The 22,089-nt window shown below is 40.0% G+C and overlaps 2 protein-coding genes across 2 annotated transcripts; one reads left to right on the forward strand and one right to left on the reverse strand.

Moving 5' to 3' along the window:
• Nucleotides 1-9,052: 9,052 nt before the first annotated feature.
• LOC127519141 (uncharacterized) lies at nt 9,053-11,299 on the forward strand. The gene is made up of 3 exons (XM_051906637.1): nt 9,053-9,321; nt 9,551-9,850; nt 10,068-11,299. Exons 1-3 carry the CDS (start codon nt 9,084-9,086, stop codon nt 10,454-10,456), a joined length of 927 nt encoding a protein of 308 aa, XP_051762597.1. The 5' UTR covers nt 9,053-9,083; the 3' UTR covers nt 10,457-11,299.
• A 1,943-nt stretch (nt 11,300-13,242) lies between these two features.
• Nucleotides 13,243-20,892, reverse strand: asmt (acetylserotonin O-methyltransferase). The gene is made up of 8 exons (XM_051906636.1): nt 20,770-20,892; nt 20,038-20,209; nt 18,781-18,910; nt 18,340-18,408; nt 16,312-16,430; nt 14,388-14,528; nt 14,072-14,194; nt 13,243-13,882 (listed from the first exon to the last, which is right to left on the reverse strand). Exons 1-8 carry the CDS (start codon nt 20,839-20,841, stop codon nt 13,671-13,673), a joined length of 1,038 nt encoding a protein of 345 aa, XP_051762596.1. The 5' UTR covers nt 20,842-20,892; the 3' UTR covers nt 13,243-13,670.
• Between the last annotated feature and the right edge of the window lie 1,197 nt (nt 20,893-22,089).

Consider the following 22,089-nt stretch of genomic DNA (forward strand, 5'->3'; position numbering starts at 1 on the left):
TAATTTACTGGGTTTTGAGGTTTTTCTCTTTTATTTTATCTGTACAAACATCAGTGTGTGTGGATTGATCTGTCAGTGGATAAACAGCTTCTGCTGAATGTTTGTGGTTGATGCTCGTGTCAGTAGTTTGTGGCTGAAGCATTTCTTCAATTTCTCTCCTGCTAATAAGAAGCTCACAATCTTACATTCCACACAAAACATCTTAAAGTGGTCATGAACTGTGTTGTTTTATTGTTTTATACTGTTTTTCTGGGGTGCACTTATAATTTTAGTATGCTTTTTACATCAAAAATTGTCATAATTTAAAAATAAAAGGCATTTTTGCTAGCCTGATTTTGGCCCTCTGATTTGAAAGCTCTGTTTTAAGGGGCGTGTCTGCTGTGATTGGCTGACATCTTTGCATATGAAATAGCTAAGTATTATCTCTTTTATTTTAGCACATTTTTACTATTACAGCTCTCAAGGTTAACTAATCGTGAAAAGTGCTGCATTATATTTAGATTGTGGCATGAAAGGTTGCAGTGATGAACATTGTAGTCAATCACAGACATGTTGTTGAGCGCATGAAAGCAGTGATCTTGTCATTGAAACTCAATTTCTGCACACTAACGAATGCTTTCATCATAACTAACAGTGCAAACGCAATGTAACTAAGAGATCTGTGGAATAAAACGGGAGTTTTGGTGCAAGTCACTAGCCGCTTTTCCACTGTCGGGCCAGTGCGAGGCAGGGCTTTCATCGGGCTAGGCTAGTCTAATAGCCTCGGACTTGTAGCACCGAGCCCAAAATCAAGCTGCATTTCCACCGTCGGGCCAGAAGCTCCACAGTGCTTCACTAAAACCCGCCCGTAACACGCCTCTCTGGAACAACGTCACACAAACCCGTCATTTCACAAACAAATGGAAGTTTTATCAGAAAAAATAATCATAAAGAAATCACTGGAAACTAGCGAGATTGTAAAGTGAACATGATAAAAGCAGGCGTTTGTTGGCATTTTGTGATTTAAAAACCCAAGCATCGATGTTTTACCAAACAAATTAATCATAATTAATTAATTTGTGTCAAGATTAAACATTAGTCACAGAAATAAAGTGGTATTTACTGTTATTTCACAAAAGAAAGAGGACAAGCACTTATTCATTCGCGTCTGTTTCTGTTTATTTTTAGTCATGTTATTTGTAGTATTTACATCACATTTACAAAGAATGATTATTTCTACAAATTTTCCACCAAAAATACGACCTGAGGAGCTTTAGCACTCTCTCCAGTGACAGTCCCAACAGTTATATTTTCAGTCTGAGAAACAGAGGAATCCCGAAAAACTGGATTTGCTTTATTTTATGAAATATGCAGCGCTAAGTATGGATATCAGTCCGTTAAGAGATGAGACATGCTGACAGATAAAATAAATACATGATTGTGATAGCCTACATATATGATTTGTCTGATTTCTTCAAGCCGTCGTATTTACCATGTTTACTATGGTAATAGCGTGCATAGGCTTGGTGATCAGAATCCACATCGGATCACAAACAGAAGTTATTTCAAACACTTGCTACTGTCTGAAAGTGAGTTTTGAGCTAAAATGTTTTTAAAAGTATTTAATGCTGATGTTAGCTGGTCACCTACATGTAATCATCCATGGCGCCTCCACACACAGATTAACTCCGCCTTTGTTCGTAACCACTCCCTTAAGCCCGAGCTGGCCCGCTTTGGACCAAGGTATTCGGTGGGCCGAAAAACCCTGGCCGTTTGCCCCGAGGAAGCCCCGATGAGGCACGATCAAGCCCCAGAAGTGACATTGGAAATGCGACTGGCCCTGGCACGCACTAGCACGCCCGCTTTAGGCCCGACAGTGGAAACGCGGCTACTGATAAACTCCCGCTGTTTGATTGACAGCTCCAGCGATTGTAAAGGGAGCGTTCTTTGATCGCTTTCTATATATAATTTAATCACCGTTAAAATAACAGATTATTTTCATCCTACTAAGAGAAACATGATGAAGTAGGCATTGATTTCTTCTGTGAAGATGGCGTTTCACCTATCTTAGATAGAAACATTCCAATAAAAGCTATTACTGGACTAACAAGAAAGTTTTCAGTTCTGAAACTTATATCAAAAGCTCAAAGAAAAGTTGATTTCTCAATTCATGACCGCTTTAATGAAGTGACTCCATCAACAGTCAAATATGATTGACAGCTCACAGCACTAAATAACACACCAGTAGATTCAGATATCTAATCCAATAGTTCACTCTTCTGCTGTTAGTTTTCATTCAGGGCCGGAATTCATTTGAAAATGTAAGATCAGCAGAAGCTTGTTGATCTTGGTGATGTTAAAGCAGATGGATGTGCGAACGGAAACTAACTGATGTTGTAGGAGAATTCACACTTAACCAGATAAATATCACAGTTCAGTCGTGTTTCAGAATCTAAGATGTAGCTTGAATCATGTTGAGGGAGATTCAACTAGATAAACGGATAGATATGTAACCCCTCTACGCAGGTCCTACTCGCTCCGTCTGCACGGGCCTTGAACCCGGGTCTCCTGTGATCTTGAGATCAAAGGAGTGAGGTTTTATTCGCACAGTGACTACTAGCTGGCCTCCCTTACAGATAGATAGATCTATTTTTCTTTTTTATCAACTTTGTTCTGCTGGAGAATATTATTCACTTCAAATTTAAATGATTAAAGCTATTTTAGTGACGCTTCATCAAAAACCCTGCTCTCTTTTTCCTCGATTCGCAAACTGGCCAATTGATCCATCGTTCCTCGCTCTCCCAGTCTCTTCCAGGCATTTTAACCTTATTTTAATGATTTCGTGCCTATGCAGTATACCTATGATAGACCTTATGGCCGCTCATTCCGTTCTGTCTTCCGGATTGTATTTTCACACACAGCACGAAGGTAAAAGATTTTTTATGAATTAACTGTTATGACATCAGCTCCAAACATTACAAAACTCATGATAGCTTTCATTCACTTCACCATTTAATTACTCTTCCAACAGTGGACTAGAGTGAATCTAAACTTATTTGTAAGTAATGGACCCCCGTCATATTTAGAACCGTCCTCAAGGTGTTACAGTTCTGGTGGCTTAGAAACTCACGACAAAGGTGATAGTAGAAAACACAGTCTTTAATCCAACAGGAGAGCATTACGGGTTACACCAAACAATGACTGACAAAGAACACAGAATAGGGTGGACCTTAAATACACAGATAATGACTACTAAACGGGAACAGCTGACGAGACTTAATTAGAAACCATAGTGACTAATGAGAACAAATGCAGACAAGACAGAACTGAGGTAAACAGAAAATACACGTAACATTACGCCCCCCTCGGAAAGGCGCGTCCTCGCGCTGTAACAAAGTCTATGGAGAGGAGAGAGGGCGGAGGCTTCGGTGGAGGGCGTGGAGCTGGTGACAGACAGCAACCTGGAGAAGTTGACCACGGGCACCATGGTGGAGTTGACGGTGGGAGGAGCCAGGGTGGAGTCCTGACTGCAGGGGCGGACGGAACCTTGGGACCAATCAGCGGAGGCGGAACCATGGTGAGTGGAGGCGCCGGCGGAATGTAGTGGCTGACGGACCTAGGCGACATCGCAGGCCTGGAAGCCTGGCGCTGAGCTGCTGGCTCGCGGGACCGAGGCGATGACGGGGACTCGGATGACCGGGGTGACGATGAGGCGAGTGAGCACGACAGGGAGGTCGGAGGAAGGGAGGGAGGAGACCGATGACGCTGTAGGGGTGCAGGGTTCAGGCGCAGCTTGAACCCCGGAAGTCCGTAGCGGAAGCTGGGCGTCGACCACCAGAGACCGACCTGGAGTGGCGAGTGAGCCCAGCGGAGCATCTGGACAGACGGGCCACGGAGGCGATGAGGGAGCGGTGAGCCGAGGCGATGGTGACGGGCTGACAGGTCGAGGTGGAGATGTAGGCCTGGAGGCCCGAAGTGCAGCCGGGGACCCGGCCTCTAGCCGGGCTGGTGGTAGGGAAGCCCGAGGCGAGGAGGATGAGCAGCACGGAGTGAGCGGCGGGGGCAGAGCCGAGGAGCTTGACGACACTGGTAGTACCAACGGATCCAGGGGTCTGGTCGTGACCAGTGATGGAGACGGGACCAGGAAGACAGGCAGGGTTACAGGCTGAAGGTGATGTCTGGACAGGACCGGAGCATCCAGATAACCGCACGGGACCGGCGAAGACAAGGAGGATTCGAGGGTGGGGACTTGGGTGGGAATTGGATCCGCGGACCACAGATCGATCAGGTCTAGATCTGCTCCTGGCTCTGCGATGGACTGACCCGCTTGCGTCGACTCCGGGGCTTTGATGTTTTCCAGTCCTGAAACGACCTCGGTGGGCGTCTCGGGCTCGTTGGCTGTGAGGAAAAGGTCCCCATACCGGATCATCCAGGCCAAGTGGTCCAAATAAGGCCTGCTCTCTGGGAGGAGGAGAAGGCTGGTGAGTCCATCTTTAATTCTTTATACTCAATTTGAGGGTCAGTCATTCTGTTACAGTTCTGGTGGCTTAGAAACTCACGACGAAGGTGATAGTAGAAAACACAGTCTTTAATCCAACAGGAGAGCATTACGGGTTACACCAAACAATGACTGACAAAGAACACAGAATAGGGTGGACCTTAAATACACAGATAATGACTACTAAACGGGAACAGCTGACGAGACTTAATTAGAAACCATAGTGACTAATGAGAACAAATGCAGACAAGACAGAACTGAGGTAAACAGAACATACACGTAACACAAGGACCCCAGAATAATATTGTATCATTAATGTCTCTGTATCATTACTGTCTTTGTGACAACCAAATGCAATCAAGTATAATTTACCACTACGCTAGTTGTATTGTCAAATATTCAGTCATATCGTCAGTTATATTATACATATATTATCTTCTTCTTTTATGGGAACATGTCAAATGTCAAAATATACAAATATTCATATTCAAATATTTTATAAGGACCCCCTGGCATTACGTCAAGGACCACTAGCGGTCCACGGACCCCTGATTGAGAAACACTAGACAAAGTTTTTCTAAAATACGTTTTCGACACTGCATCATCTTTGCAACGCGATTGGATCCCGTAAATCTATATGCATCGCGTAATATTGTGCATATGCTCGTTTGAATGAAGATCAACTGCCCTAAAATATTGATATGCGAATTACTGTGCTTTACTAATGTTTTGTGAACTTACGAACTAAAACGTGGCGCAAAGCCTAACGAGTATACTGTCTACATTTGCGTATGTGGCATTTTGCACAGTGCCTGCCTCTGCTCTACCCCTGCTATCCACTACCTACATCAACTAAAATGCCATCTTAAGCCCTCTTTACAGCTGCCCCAGTACCAACCCCGACCCACAACACTAATATGGAACTTCTGCTTGTCTCATTTTCAGAAGCCTAAGCATGTTTCACTGGATTTTTGGCCCATATATTAAGCGTTCCAAAAATCTGACCATTCTAAAAGAGACCCGATAGCATCTCTGCTGGTGGTCAAAGTATGGTTTGCTACCACAGCATGTATTTTGGTTTGCGCTCCTGCAACTGCTTTCAGATTAAACTTTAACACTTTTCTGCATCCCTCCTCCTCCCCATCTCCCTCCTCTATTTCTCTTACTCTCCCTCTGTGCAGTACTTGTTAAAGGGGGGTTTAACTCTGAGCTCGAGCCTCCTTCGAGGACAGCAAGTCAAGTTTGTTTTACCATCAACCATTCAGACTGAATGGGCAGGTGAACTTGTGAAAGATTTTTAATATGTGACTGACTCTGTTCTGTAGGCGTGTATCAGACATTTCATAATTAATGAACAAACTGAAGACGGTTATAGGGAGAGAGACTCTCAGGATTTCATGACAAGATGAGATGACAGATTTAAGACATTTTTACCTTCTCTAGTCTTTGTGAAACTACTGAAAATAAGATTATCGATCAGATCTACAGGACGCTGTGGGTTCAGGTGATGTGAAATAATCAGTAAAACACATCAAAACTGTTACAGATGATGTGACTGATTGTAGAGTTTCACATGACTTTAGCAGCTTCACATCAGCGCGTCTGTCATTTTATTACTGAAGCGGTTTTGAAGAGCTTTTCTTTTTATATATTTGTGGACTGAAACCGTTGAAGATGTTTTGGATTGTTTTGTTCTGTTTGTGTTTCTGGTGTCTGGATGGTGAGTTTTAAACATGTTTTAATGGATTCAGTTGTTTCTGTTCTGGTACCATGTAATAAATTACTGGTTAAATCAGAGAAACTTAACTAATTTTCATATAGAAATAATTGAACTGTGATTTTACTGTCTGTTACAACCTAAAACTTTTTCGATGTGGGACATTAAGGGAATGTAACATTCACAAAACTCTTTAACCAAAGTTAGATCTAACCTTCTATAATGTACTTAAAATGCTCTATTTCCGCGCACACTTGTACTTAATATATTAAAAATTCTTCTTTAGTACTTCTTAAGATAATCTTAAGAACATCTAAGTGTACCATGAAATATGAACTAAAATGTGCTTTTAATATACCATCTCTGTATTTAAAAAATATATTTAGTTACCACTCGTACAACCCCAAATCAGAAAAAGTTGGGACAGTATGGAAAACACAAATAAAAAAAGAAAGTAGTGATTTCTAAATTTACTTTGACTTGTATTTCATTGCAGACAATACAACAGCACATTATTTAATGTGTTCCTCATTTTTGTTTTTTTGTTTTTTTCAAAAAAACAAAATTCTTATTTTGGTTCTTGCAACACATTTCAAAAAAAGTTGGAACAGTAAAGCATTTACCACTTTGTAATGTTGCCATTCCTTTTCACAACACTTAAAAGACGTTTAGGGACTGAAGACACCAAGTGATGAAGTGTTTCAGGTGTAATTTTGTCCCATTCTTGCTGCAAACAAGTCTTAAGGTGGGCAACAGTACAGGGTCTTCGTTGTTGCATTTTGCGCTTCAAAATGCGCCACACATTCTCTATTGGAGACAGGTCGGGACTGCAGGCAGGCCAGTCAAGTACCTGTATCCTCTTCCTCCGCAGCCAGGACTTTGTAATGTGTGCAGAATGTGGTTTTGCATTATCTTGTTGAAATATGCATGGACGTCCCTGGAAAAGATGTCTTCTTGAAGGCAGCATATTGTGCTCCAAAATCTCTATGTACTTTTCAGCATTAATGGTGCCATCACAGAAGTGCAAGTTACGTTTGCCAAGGGCACTGACACAACCCCATACCATGACAGACCCTGGCTTTTGGACTTGTTGCCGGTAACAGTCTGGATGATCCTTTTCTTCTTTGGTCCGGAGCACACGGCGTCCATTTCTCCCCAAAAATACCTGAAATACTGATTCATCTGACCACAGTACACGTTTCCACTGTGTGATGGTCCATCCCAGATGCCTCCGAGCCCAGAGAAGTCGACGGCGCTTCTGGACACTGTTAAAACTGTACTGTGCCAAAAGGAAGCCCTATGTTAACTGGCATTTGCGGATGTAACTACGTATTGTGGTACTTGACAAAGGTTTGCCAAAGTAGTCCTGAGCCCATGTGGTGATATCGCTTATAGATGAATGGCGATTCTTGATGCAGTGCCGCCTGAGGGATCGGAGATCACGGTTGTTCAGCTTAGGCTTGCGCCCTTGTCCTTTACGCACTGAAATTCCTCCACATTCCTTGAATCTTTGAATTATGTTATGCACTGTTGAAGGTGAAATAAGCAAATGTCTTCCTATCTTTTTTTTTGAGGAACATTGTTTTTAAACATTTCAATAATTTTCTCACGTATTTGTTGGCAAACTGGCGATCCTCGGCCCATCTTTGCTCCTAAAGGACTAGACCTGTCTTGGATGCTGCTTTTGACCCAAATCATAATTACAATCACCTGTTGACATCACCTGTTTCAAATCACATCATTATTTAACCAATTTACCTGATTACTAGCCCTAAATTGCTCCTGTCCCAACCTTTTTTGGAATGTGTTGCAGGTCTGAATGACAGGAAAGGATGTATATTTACAAATGAAATTAAGCTGACCAGACAAAACATGAAATATTTTGTGTTCACATTGTCTGCAATGAAATACAAGTCAAAGTAAATTTAGAAATCACTACTTTCTTTTTTTATTTGTGTTTTCCATACTGTCCCAACTTTTTCTGATTTGGGGTTGTAAGACACTACAGGTTCAAATGTACTATAAGTGGTATTGCGGATATGACGCCATTGACAGGCGACTCACTCACACGTCCCATATCTTTGGTTAAAATATCAATTTTTTTTTGCACAATTTACAAATAGTTGGAAACATTTAGGATACTGTAAGTTCTCAACGCAACAAAATATATAACACTGGCCTAGTGTTTTTTGGATATTTTACTGCAAAAATCTTACATATTGTGCCTTTAAATGATTAGAAGTGTTTTAGTGAAGCTTCATCAGATCAACATCGTGATTTTAAAGCTTTAATCTGTGAAAACTCTGTTCTTCAGGTGCGTTTGATGATACAGTTGAACTATCAGTGAAGGAGCGAGATTCAGTCACTCTGAACTCTGATCTTACTGAAATGAAGAATGATGATTGGATTCAGTGGAGGTTTGGAAATGAAAACACTGTAATAGCTGAAATCAATAAACGTGTCGACAGAATCACTGTATATGATGATGTTCTTGATGGGAGATTCAGAGACAGACTGAAGCTGGACAAACAAACTGGATCTCTGACCATCACAAACATCACAACTAAACATGCTGGAGATTATAAACTGCAGACCAACAGTGTGAGAAAGTTTTTCATTCTCCATGTCTTTGGTGAGTTTAATATTTGTTTCACCTGTTTTATTTTTTATCACTGGTAAAATTTTAATCCATAGACATATTTGCTTCTTTTGTTCTGTTCTGCTGTTTATAAGAATACGTTTCAGACTATTTACTTTCATAAAAATCATAAAGTTATTTATAAATATTAATCTGTGACGCACCCTGTTTCTGTTTTTTTGTTTGGTGATACAGTTAAAATATATATGAAGGAGGGAGATTCAGGCACTCTAAAGTCTGATCTTACTGAAATGAAGAATGATGATTGGATTCAGTGGAGGTTTGGAAACACTTTAATAGCTGAAATCAATAAACGGGACGACAGAATCACTGTATATGATGATGTTCTTGATGGGAGATTCAGAAACAGACTGAAGCTGGACAAACAAACTGGATCTCTGACCATCACAGACATCAGAACTGAACATGCTGGAGATTATAAACTGCAGACCAACAGTGTGGAAAAGAGTTTCAATCTCTTCGTCTTTGGTGAGTTTAATATTTGTTTCACCTGTTTTATTTTTTTATCACCAGTTAACATTTTAATCTATACACAGTTTTGTTTCTTTTGTTCTGTTCAGTTGTTTTATAAGAATAAATTTCAGACTATTCACTTTAATGAAAATCATGAAGTTATTTATAAATATTAATCTGTGACGCACCCTGGTTCTGTTTTTTTTGTTTTGTTTTGTTGTTTTTTTTCTGTTTGGTGATTCAGTTGAAATATCAGTGCTGGAGGGAGATTCAGTCACTCTAAACTCTGATCTTACTGAAATGAAGGATGATGATTTGATTCAGTGGAGGTTTTTGACTGAAATGACTTTAATAGCTGAAATCAATGTAACGGCCGACAGAATCACTGTATATGATGATGTTCTTGATGGGAGATTCAGAGACAGACTGAAGCTGGACAAACAAACTGGATCTCTGACCATCACAAACATCACAACTGAATATGCTGGACTTTATACACTACTGATCAACAGTGCGTGGAAGTTTTTTATTCTCCATGTCTTTGGTGAGTTTAATATTTGTTTCACCTGTTTTATTTTTTATCACCAGTTAACATTTTAATCAATACACAATTTTGCTTCTTTTGTTCTGTTCTGTTGTTGTATAAGAATAAATTTAAGACTATTTACTTTAATGAAAATCATAGTTATTTATAAATATTCATCTGTGACGCACCCTGTTTCTGTTTTTTTTTTTTTTTTTTTTTCTGTTTGGTGATACAGTTGAAATATCAGTGAAGGAGGGAGATTCAGTCACTCTAAACTCTGATCTTACTAAAATCGATGTTGATGTGATTCAGTGGAGGTTTTGGACTGAAAACACTGTAATAGCTGAAATCAATAAACAAGTCGACAGAATCACTGTATATGATGATGTTCTTGATGGGAGATTCAGAGACAGACTGAAGCTGGACAATCAAACTGGATCTCTGACCATCACAGACGTCACAGATGAACATGCTGGAGATTATGTGCTGATAATAATGACAACAAAACAATCATTAAAAGTTTTCAGGGTTTCTGTCTATGGTGAGTTACTTAAGATAAATAATGACACCATTTTCTTTAAGAGCTGCTGTGCAGCCAAAATTATATACCAGTTATCACTGTAAAGCTGCTTTGACACAATCTGCATTGTTAAAAGCGCTATATAAATAAAGGTGACTTGACTTGAGTAGAGATCATTTCTCCTGTCCTTCAGATATTCTTGATATTAGTGTTTATTGTCTGAGCTGATCTCAGTTTGATGTTTTTATTCCTCAGACTCCGTCCACTGTTGTGGCCCTACTGAAGCTGTGATCCGATTGGTCCTCTCTGCTCTGGTGGGCGTGGCTACTGTCATTCTTCTGGTTTATGACATCACATCCAGAAGAGCTGAACAACATCAAGCACATATTCACACATCAGGTATCTCATTGATGATCTTATTTCTCACAAACTAATTTTACATATATAATTTATGAGATTTACTTATTTGTGGCTTTATGTGTTCATCTTTTTCAGGAAGTACTGAAATCTAAAGCAGAATGCTGAACTTTAAAGGTTTTTCAAGTGTGTTTTTTGTTCTTCTAGTGTTTTTTTTTTTTTTTTTTCCATAATAAATACTGATGATTGTTTAAGCTTGTGCTCTCTCTTTGTTATATATTTATAAAAATGCAATTCAAAAGGCTTTATTGTTTATATTTGCTTGTCATTATCAATAAAGTTTTCTCACTCTGAGGTTCAAGAGTCTCTCCATGTTTTATTACATTTATTATATCGAGCGCCCCCTGCAGGAATACTAACTTCATGTAAGTAATATGGTGCTCTAGCTGTGCTGCACTGTGATTAAACCACAGCTGAAGGGTGTTGTTACACTCAACTGTTTTCATGATACAGCACAGCTCAAGTTTTCATCGCTGTTATAAAATGAGCTGGCAGCCTTTTCTTCGTGAAGAGCCTCTAACCAAACTGTAAAGAAAGCAGCACTTGCGTACCATTTTAAATATCAGTCATGCTGCTCACTTTCTTCATTCCAGTTGGCTCATGTTGTTCTGAAAATATTTGTCATTGGAATGACCAGGTTAAGATGATGTAAAAGCCCACTTTGCTCTTTTCCAGCCAATCAGAGCGATTTCTCTTCTCTATTCAACATGCTCAATTGGAGGAAAAAACAAAGAGGTCCAAATGATGCCGATGGATCAGAACACAATGCAAAAACTGTGCTGGTCGACACAACAACGAACTGATGTTGGTCAACGGTCAGCTTGGTGTGTCAGGGCCTTTAAGCATAAAAGGGTAGAGGTGTAACAGGGTGGCCTATTTTGGGAAGACGTTTTAAGCTAATATAGCCCAATAAACCCATTACTTGTTAGGAAATAATGGCATGCCAGCAGAAGAATGACAAGTGTCTGTAGTGTGTTCCCTCTTTACTCCATGGGACCGAATGTTTTACTATCCATGTGTGACTGGGCTTCCATGCCGAATGGTTTTACTATAGAAACGATTTGATTTGCGGGACTCCCGCAAAATAGAAATATCTAAACATAAAATATCTAAAAACTAATAAATTGTTATTCATATATTGCAAAAAAGCAACAAGATCAAATAATATAAAATAAAAACCATTTACAGTTGCACATATATGCGAGATTCTATTTATAACTTGTTGCAGTGTTGAGCAGTGTAGCCAATCACAGACATATCTGTTGATTTCTGAGACGCAATGGAGACGCAACACAATCAGGTGTTTGTTAGAATCCTCTCACCACTCAAAATGCTGGAGTTTTTATGCAGTGCTGAAATTTGCGCGCTCATGAATCCTATTATTATAACACACAAAGTGTAAACATTATGAAGGATTCATTGTTCATATATTCATTGTGTTATAACAGAGCTTTGTGAGATCACGATGAACTGAGATGTCAGCTTTTTAGTCATTATAAAGGGAGCGCTCTTTGCGCGCATTCTGCCATACCAAACCATGCACGCAGCAGCTTGCATTTCGGTTAAAACTAACTGTGATTTGTGTTGATGCTTTAATAACAAATATTTTATCGGAAGCGTTTATGCTGGGATGTTGTGGCAACGCATAACTAACTAAGATTTCATGGATGTACGGACAAAAATCTATATAAGCTATATATGCGGGATTTTGCGGGCGGGAGCGGGACAAAACATGAATGTTGCAGGCGGGAGTGGGACAATATAAAAAATTTTTTGTGGGTCTCTAGTCCATGTCACCTCAAGGACCCGTCTCTCCTGCTGCAACATCTAGTGGTGGGATGTTTGCCGTGATGCATGACTTCCTGAGCGCACAAGAGCAGAGACAGCAACGCTATGTAATGGAGCTACAGAGTCTGTGAGAGTCGATTCTGCAAGCTGTCCGGCCAGCTGAGGTGTCGAGTGAGGCCGAGAGTCCACGGATGGAGCTTCCAACACAGCTCAGCGTAGAAGCACAGCTTACCAGAGAGACAGACTCAACAACTGACATGGGGTACAACTGCCAGCCGACACCATGAATGGAGCAGAGGTTCCCAGTCTTCCAGCAGGAGAAGGACATTGAGAAGTTCTTGCGCCGTTTCGAGCGTCTCGCCAGAGCCTGGAGGTGGCCAGAGGACGAGCGGAGTTATCATCTGATTCCACTGCTGTCTGGGCAAGCGCTGGAAGCCTACCTGGCCATGGATGAGGACCGAGCGAAGGTTTACAATGACCTGAAGGAGGCACTGTTGGAAAAGTTCAACATCTCGCCAGAGACCTACCGGCAGCAGTTCTGTGCCACTTCTACTCCAGCTGGAGAGTCTGAAATGAACCATCGGCTGCGGAACCTGGACCGACTGTACCAAATTGTGAGACAACGGGTCTTCACTGTCACAAAAAAAATTGCAATACTCGCAGTGATGAAAGGTGTAAAGTGATGTTTATTTACAGAGCTCGAGAGGTGAAACAGTCCCAGTAGACAAATAACCAAAGCTTTATACAACAGCAAGTAACACATTGAATCAAAAAGTGAATTTTGAAGTAGAAAAACTCCATACTCCAATAATCTGTTTTATTTACAACTTGTAAAACTAATTTTTTTTTACAGTGTAGCTGATGATATGACACTATAGTAAACCAAAACAGTAAGACTTCAATCCAAGCCCTCTTATCTGAACAAAGGTAAAACACGGTAAATATGAACACAGGCATGATGTCACTGATCTGTTAAACAAGCACGTTTCAGCTGATGGTATACACCTCATTAAACAAGACTTAATATCTTCAGTCATTTTTCTTCTCCAGTAATTGCATCTTGATTTAAGAATGTTTAGATATTTGTACTGGAATACTGAGGAAGAGCATAATTTATTTACAGGCCAGGACGGCGTCGTAGATCTTGCCGGTGGTGTGTATCTGGACGTGGGTGAATCCGGCAGCAGTGAGCAGGCGTCTGTAGTCCGAACCCTTGCGCTCACGTCCCTCAGTCTGCACCAGCATGTTGAGCGAGTACAGCTGCGCCGTCAGTGGACCGCTGTTATCTTCATGAAGAAGAGATTCGACCAGCAACACGCCTCCACCTGCACATGAAGATATTTTTGATCAAATAAATGCTGCCTTGGTGAGCAGAAGAGGCATTTTAAAAATCAGAGTTCATGTAGGGCAGTTTTCAGAGGTCTATACTGAAGGGGATTTTCATTGATTTTCACTTCTCTCTACTGTTATTCTGAGATTAAAGAGGCTGTGCTTGAGTCTGTGTGTGTTTGTACCTGGTCTACAGGACTGGTAAATCTTCACCAGCAGCTCCACACTCCTCTGGTCAGTCCAGTCATGCAGAATCCGGGCCAGAATGTAGAGATCCGCCTGCGGGAGAGCGTCCTTAAAGAAGTCACCTGTCAGAGACACAAAAAAATGTATCAGAAAGAGCTTTATTGTTTAAAGAACATACTATTGTTCTTGTTTTAAGCATAAATTCACTTAATTTTGATTAATTTTCAGAAAATGAGACTTAATATCTTAAGTGCCCATGACATTAACCTCACAGAGAGCAGCCAATGCTTCTCTCTCTCACACACACACACGTACCTTCACAGAAGGAGATCCGCTCGTCTTGATCTGACCCAAAGTGCTGCCGGGATGTTTTCACAACCTTCGGAAGGTCAAAGATGGTCACGGTTGATTCGGGGTAGGCCGATACACACTGTTTGGCCAACGCGCCGCTGCAGCCTGATGGGAAGAGAGCGAGGAACAAACATTATGTGAGGTTCAACACCTCAGGCCACACATTAATATTCTTGAGTTATGTCACCTGCAACCATCTGGACCCTCCGGCTACCGCTTGGAAAGCGTCGCAAGCGTGCTTCAGGACAAGATGGTGTGCTGTTCTTAAGGAGAAACTTTTTATCCTATATAACTAGCCAATGCACATTGGCACGCGATATTTCCATCTGGCTGCCACGCCCTGCAGTGTGGGTATAAATAGGCAGCAGGTGCAATGCATATTCAGGTTTTCACTGAGGAGCTGAGTCAGTGACCCAGCCACCCTAGCGGTGGTACAGCAACTGTGGGGATGGGCCGTGATGTCTCCTTTCTCTCCTTCAGGGAACGAGGGTTATATACTTCACATCGGTGACCGACAAACTGGGAATCCCTACCAAAGCACCACTGATGCTGCCCCTTCCAGTGCCCTGCATAAGCCTCCTGATCCCTCCATGCCTTTGGCCAGAAGATGGGACAGGGCACAGGGAAGGTTGATCACTGCTGTTCCTGCCTAACCCACTCAGTGAGACTTGGATAACACTGGAAAGCATACTTTTTCCATATGAAAAGGAATGCTGCGGAAGCCACATCCACAGGGAGAATCTAAGTGCAGTTTACACATATGGACTAACCCTGTAGGGCTGTACTGCATACGGAAGTCTCTGGGGTGGCTCTTGCCCAGTTAGGGAGGAGGCTACACCTGGCAGAGATGGCAGAGCGGACTCTGCCAAGGGAAAGACACAGGCTTCTGATTAGGAGCTATACCGTGGAAGAATACACATATGGGATCCTCTCAGGGTCACTACATATGGGCACCGGTCTTCAAAAATACAGCAAGTGAAGGCCTGGCGCCCACGTGCCAGTGCCCAGGAGGATGCAACACTTCTGGTAGAGTGAGCTTGCAACCTGAGTGGGCAGGGCACGCCTTGTGTGCATTCCACTAACCAGTGGGCCATCCTCTGACAGCCTTTCCCTTCTGCTGGCCTCAGTAACAGACAAAGCGCTGCTCTGAGGTCCTGAAGTTTTGAGTTCTGTCCATTTACAGTCGCAGAACATGGAGGGGACAGAGTAAAAGCTAGGGCTGAGTCTGCCTCAGCGTTCAACACCTGGTCCCTGAAGGGAGCCAGGCCAGGGTCCCAGGATAACTCTAGGCACGATTCGTCAACCAAAAATGCCTGCAGGTCCCCTTCCCTCTTGATGGAGGCCAATGCAACCAGTAGCAAAGTTTTCATAGACAGAATCTTTAGATCTACTGACTGCAAAGGCTCAAATGGACATTCTGAAGTGCTATATGCACCAAAGCCAAATCCCAGGAGGGTATGGAGGGAGGCAGAGGAGGATTTAACCTTCTCTTCCCCTGACACTGACACAGAATCAGCTCCACAGCTCCATCTTGTGGATTCTTTGCTATTTTTATCCTCAGAACTGTCTGCAAGAGCCTGTGATACAGATCCCTGATGTTACAGCATCATCACTTAGGCTCTGGTTTACTAAAAGGTTAGCATGTATAAAACTAGGGGTCAGTGTGTCTGGTTAGCATGACTAGTTAACTCCTGCTGGCAGAAAGCTTTCTCCATTAACAATCATTCCAAGTGATTTGTGTTTTCCGAAAGAACAGATTATTTCGCAAGCAACATAAATGTCTATTTCATTTAATCATAGTAGACGGTTTGCCGATGATGACGTGATTTTTTTTTGTGCACCGTCTCCAGATCATCAGTGAAGCAGGTTCATGTAAGAAGCGTCTTACCTCCGAGATCACAGATGCATTTGAACGGTGACAGATCGAAAGCGGTGACGACATCACGGCCGCAGATGTTCCAGATAGAGTTCATCAGCTGCATGAACTTCACCATCTCCTCATCAGACCTGAAACACACACATCAGCTGAAGAACAGAGTCACATTCACTTAAGACCTTTGAGGCTGTTTTCTCACTTGATTCGATTGTTCGGCTCATTTCGACACCCTTAGTAGGCTCATTTGGCATTAATTGATAATATTGAAAATATTGTTATTTTTTTAAGAAATAAAAAGTAACAAAAATTACAAAAGCACATAATAAAATTACTAAAAATTAAACTAAAATTACTATGAAGACACTATAGGACACAAGAAATTATATACATAAAAACTAAAACAAAATATTAAAAAAAAAACTATAATAGCATATAATTATGTTGGCTTGACAAAGCCAACATACTGATCTACTATTTAAGCTTCTTCTTCTTGTTCTCCTGAGACTAAATTTTAAACCGTATCTCCTCCTATCTTTAAAGCAACAACCACCAAACTCAGCTCAGACCTTTGGAGGTTCTGACTTGGGTTGCTGTATTTTTTCTTACTGATCCGACTTACAATTTTCATTAAACAGACGATCAAAACTAAGTCCCATATACTTTCATTGAGGGGGTCAAGACTTTTGTACAATAAGACTTATTCAGTATTTAAGCTATCACTAGCAAAGCTAATCATGCTAACAATGTGTTAAATCACGCTAACAATATGCTAATAATGCTAACAAAATGTTAAATAATGCTAAAACATGCTAGGACTGTGTTAAATCATGCTAGCAACATGCTAAAAATTGCTGGCAACATGTCATTCTAGCAATGTGTTAAATCATATTAGCAACATGGAATTTAAGAGGTTTTTCAGTCTGGATTTAAAGCCTTTCACAGTACAGAAACTGCACTTAAAACTTAAAAGTTTTTAACAACCTCGTATTGGTAGATTCTGGAGATTCTGCTATTCTTATGCTTTTAGACCTTACAGCTGCATTTGATACTATAAATCATAATATTCTGATCTCTCGGTTGGACCACTGTGTTGGTATCAAAGGTATTGCTCTAGAGTGGTTTAGGTCATATTTATCTGATAGACAGTTTTCCTTCTGCCTTGGAGACTTGCCTCCGTTTCCCTTAGGGGTCTATTCTAGGTCCGATGCTATTTTCCTTGTACATGCTCCCATTAGGATCAATTCTAAGAAAGCATGGCATTTCATTTCATTGTTATGCAGACGACACACAACTTTATCTGCCATTGAAACAAAAAGATACCAGCTCTTTAAAATTCTTGGACTGCCTCAAGGGCATTAAAGCTTGGATGGCCATGATTTTTTTTTACATTTTAACGAGAGTAAAACTGAAATTGTGATATTTGGCCCAAATAGTACCCATGTGGCCCCCAACACAGAACTGGGTTCCTTACTTTCCTACGTTAAATCCTCTGTTAAAAATCTGGGAGTAATCATGGACAGTGATTTTAAACTTGATAAACTGATAAATTCTGTGGTTAAAGCCAGTTTTTATCAGTTAAGGCTTTTATCCAAAGTCAAACCTTCTTTATCATTTAAAGTCTTCTCTTCTTGATTGGACTTTTGTAATGCCCTCTATGTCGGTATCAGCCAGACACCTCTCATGCCTGCAGTTGGTGCAGAATGCCGCAGCTAGACTATTAAAAGGAATACGTAAGCGTGATCACATTTCTCCTTGGCCTCCCTTCACTGGCTTCCAGTGTATTTTGGGATTGATTTTAAAGTTTTAGTGTTTGTTTATAAATCCATAAATGGTCTAGCCCCGATCTACCTTTCTGACTATATACAAACATATGTCCCATCGATGTCCCTTAGGTCACGGACTACATGCTCCTGGCTAGAGCCAGGCTGAAGCATAGGGGAGATAGGGCCTTTGCAGTTGCTGGCCCTAAACTATGGAATAATTTACCATTGTCAGTGAGGGAATGACATCAAAGCCTCCACACACACACACTGCTCTCACCTGTACAGGGCCTCAAACAGGTCTTTGGAGTTTATCCCAAAAGCCTTCTCATACTGGTTCTTCCCGTCTCTGAGGTGGAAACATCACAACAAAGAAGAAGGAGGTTGTCAAATGGATCCAGGAGTTTGTACACAGATGCAGTTTCTCTCACTTCAAAGTCACATCAACACTGACTCTACTGAGTCTCTAATTCATGTTCCTGCTCTTACTGTGAACTATTGATCAGTGACGTTACTCTACATTCGTAATCATTCATCAAAATGCAGGATTTCCTTTTCAGCTGATATCATCAATTCTTCCATCAACCACCTTTGTACAGACACTTTCATCATATAGAGTGTGTGCAACAGGTTATGTTGTGATATGTTTAGTTATGATAATTTAGAGGCCTTGAAATTGTACTGCAAAAATGATACAGTAGACGCTGAATGAGTTTCTCACCGGACGGCGTCGGCCAGGTAATGCCAGCACAGGTAGATGGTTCTGGAGCTGTACTCAATCGAGTGATACAGAGACTTCGGGCTGGACTTGGTCAGAAACACGCTGGACATTTCTGTGTTACTGTAGAGAACTAGTAAAGATGTGGAAAAAACACAATTACTCACGGTGCGTTTATATTCAGCTGTAAAATATTAAATCACTGAGCTGCAGATTTAAGATGTGTTGTACTTTACTGTAAATGTGACTGATTACATTTAATTCATAACAGAATCACTTTGACAGTAAATTACTGAATGATTCTCTGTCTCCAAGAAGGATTTTTAAGTAAAAGAAATGAGAGTCACTGTACAATAAGTTTCAACTCTTTAGGCATCAAGAACTAACTACCATTTTTTCACACTGCAAAAAATTATGTTCTTCCTCAGTATTTATGTCGTTTTCCAGTACAAATATCTAAACATTCTTAAATCAAGAATTGTATATAGAAATATGACAGAAAAATTAAAACAATACTTTTAAATATCAAAACTAAATAGCTGGTGCCAAATCACTTAATGCGTGAGTCATTGAATCATTTACTCAACTGATTCATTCAAAGCAGAGGATTCATTTAGTAACGAAACACAACTAGTTCTGCTATTGATTTGTTTGCAACTATTTCAAAAACCTATGTCTAAAATGTAAGTCACTTAATATTAATATTAACTTGTTTATTGAACGTTTGTATAAAATCAATATCACGTTTAAAACCGTGCTCATATTAATGAAAACAGCTCTCTTTCTCTTGTGATATTGCTTATACCTGTTGTTATATAAATGTATATTAACATATTATACAAGTACATAAAAAATCTGCCAATGGGGTCAGAAAAATAATCTTGTTTTCCCTTTGAATTAAGTTTATTTTTCTGACCCCACTGGCAGATATTTGTTCTTGTTTTAAGCAGAAAATCACTTAATTTTTCAGAAAACAAGACTCATTTTGCTTCTCCAGTAAATGTATCTTGATTTAAGAATGTTTCGATATTTTTGCTGGAAAACAAGACAAAAATGTACAGAGGAAAAACATTTTTTGCAGTGCATGATGGAAATGCTTTGAGTTTGGACATCAGAAATGTAATAAATTTTCAGATTTCATATGATGATCAGTTTGAAGAGGTTTCTTTTTTCAAGCTTTCTAGCAGTCCGAAGCACCTGTAACTGCAGATTCAGCTACTATAATACAGTGTTGATCAGTGAACGGTGTGTTTGTGGTACCTGCTCCGTCAGGGTTTGTGTGTGCGGTCAGAAGCTCCAGGCCGACACACGCAGACAGCAGGCGTTCAGTGCCATCCTCACTGGTGTTCAGAGCCTGAGCCAGCTGTGACGCAGACATCCACGATGCATTCAGCAGCTCAAACACTCCCAGCTCACAGGCAGTGAAAAGAGTCTGACAACAAAAATCATGTACTTCCTCAGTATTTCTGTTTTGTTTTCCAGTACAAACATTCTTAAATCAAGATACATTTACTGGAGAAGCAAAATGACTGAAGATATTAAGACTTGTTTATTGAGTTTATGCTTAAAACAAGAACAAATATCTGCCAACGGGGTCAGAAAAATAATCTTAATGTTGAATGTTTCTTGAGCAGCAAATCATCATATTAGAATGATTTCTGAAGGATCATGTGACACTGAAGACTGGAGTAATGATGCTGAAAATTCAGCTTTGATCACTGGATATAAATTACACTTTACTATATATTCACATAGAAAACAGCTGTTTTAAACTGTAAAAATATTTAACAATTTTTACTGTATTTTTGATCAAATAAAAGCAGCCACGGTGAGCAGCAGAGACGTCTTTCAAAAACATTAAAAAATCTACATTATTCCAAACTTTGTTGTACAAACTCACTAAGACATGTTACCATCACAAAGCAATGAAAGTCACTTTGGACAGAAGCGTCTGCTATATGCATAAATATAAATGTTGTCATCAGTCTTTACCTTTGACACCAGGAATCCCTCCATGTACTCCAGGATCTTTCTCGGGTACAGCTCTTCGTCTTTAGTGGCCATGTTCAGCAGCGTTTGCTCCGTTCTGTGTGTGAAACACTGAGGGCAGGGCTTTACAGAGAGATGTAATCAGATTATACAGATTATACACGTCCAGATTGAATGGACACAGAGAAGTGCTTTTAATTCAGACCCCAACATTTATTACTCTGAAAGAAAGAAGCTGCTTACTCGTTGATGTTTCAGCAGATGGAGATCCAACAAAACAACAGGATCATCCAGAACTCGAAAAGATAAAACACCTACATGAAGACTGATGTCTGTTTCTAACATGTAAACCAAAACATTTAGAATAACACTGCAAAAAATGATGTTCTTCCTCAGTGTTTCTGTCTTGTTTTCCAGTGCAAATATCTAAACATTCCTAAATCAAGATACATTTACTGAGCAACATCATTTTTTGCACTGAAAAAAAAAATATATATATATATAATTTTTTTTGCTCTGTAAACTAATATTAAGCAGCTCTCTAGAATATTGTGCCACTTTGCAGTCAATATAATAATTTTCAATATAATAGTAACAATAAGTTAATATAATTTTAACTTATTATGAACCCGATAAGTGCGTTTGAAGATTTGTAAAATGCAGATAGATAGTTGCTGCATTTCTTGACAACCATAAAATGACTAATTAACACTAATGAACTGTATTAATATTAATATTCATAAGCCATTTCATAATCTTTTTACCATACTTAATGTCATTCACCTTGTCTTTTTTTATAATGTATTTAATATAAACTCTGTGAATTGAACAGAGATCAACATCAACGTGAATCTAGCAAATATAAGATAATAAAGTTATAAAACTCATTTTAGCAAATGTACATTAAGAAACAGTTCTGTAAGATGCTGTAGTGTTTTATTAAATCATAAAAATGTCAAATTAATTAGTAAAAACCAAAATAAAACACTTAATAAAAAAATCAATATTATTAAATATTTAAAATATCGTATTTGTTTACCTGGATGTTGCATCAGAGAACCGTTAACATGTGAATGTGTTGATAAATTATTGAAATATTAACTTAAAGGGGACATATCGTGAAAATCTGACTTTTTCCATGTTTAAGTGCTATAATCGGGTCCCCGGTGCATCTACCAACCCAAAAAAAATGTGAAAAAGCACAACCCAGTAACTTTGTTTTGGCAAGATCTTCTCTGCAAGCATGTGAAAAAATGAGCTGCTCAGATTTCTCTCCCCTTGTGATGTAGGAAGGGGATCTTATTATAATATTACCGCCCCTTA

Source organism: Ctenopharyngodon idella, chromosome 9 (assembly GCF_019924925.1).
Source record: "Ctenopharyngodon idella isolate HZGC_01 chromosome 9, HZGC01, whole genome shotgun sequence".
Classification (NCBI taxonomy): Eukaryota; Metazoa; Chordata; class Actinopteri; order Cypriniformes; family Xenocyprididae; genus Ctenopharyngodon; species Ctenopharyngodon idella.

Coding starts and splice junctions, on each gene's coding strand:
- LOC127519141 (XM_051906637.1), top strand. CDS start 9,084: ATGAAGAATGATGATTGGATTCAGTGGAGGTTTGGAAACACTTTAATA. Junction 9,322..9,550: donor TTTCAATCTCTTCGTCTTTG/GTGAGTTTAATA, acceptor TTGGTGATTCAG/TTGAAATATCAGTGCTGGAG. Junction 9,851..10,067: donor TTTTATTCTCCATGTCTTTG/GTGAGTTTAATA, acceptor TTGGTGATACAG/TTGAAATATCAGTGAAGGAG.
- asmt (XM_051906636.1), bottom strand. CDS start 20,841: ATGGCCACTAAAGACGAAGAGCTGTACCCGAGAAAGATCCTGGAGTAC. Junction 20,210..20,769: donor AGGGATTCCTGGTGTCAAAG/GTAAAGACTGAT, acceptor TTTTGTTGTCAG/ACTCTTTTCACTGCCTGTGA. Junction 14,195..14,387: donor GCGGATCTCCTTCTGTGAAG/GTACGTGTGTGT, acceptor TGTCTCTGACAG/GTGACTTCTTTAAGGACGCT.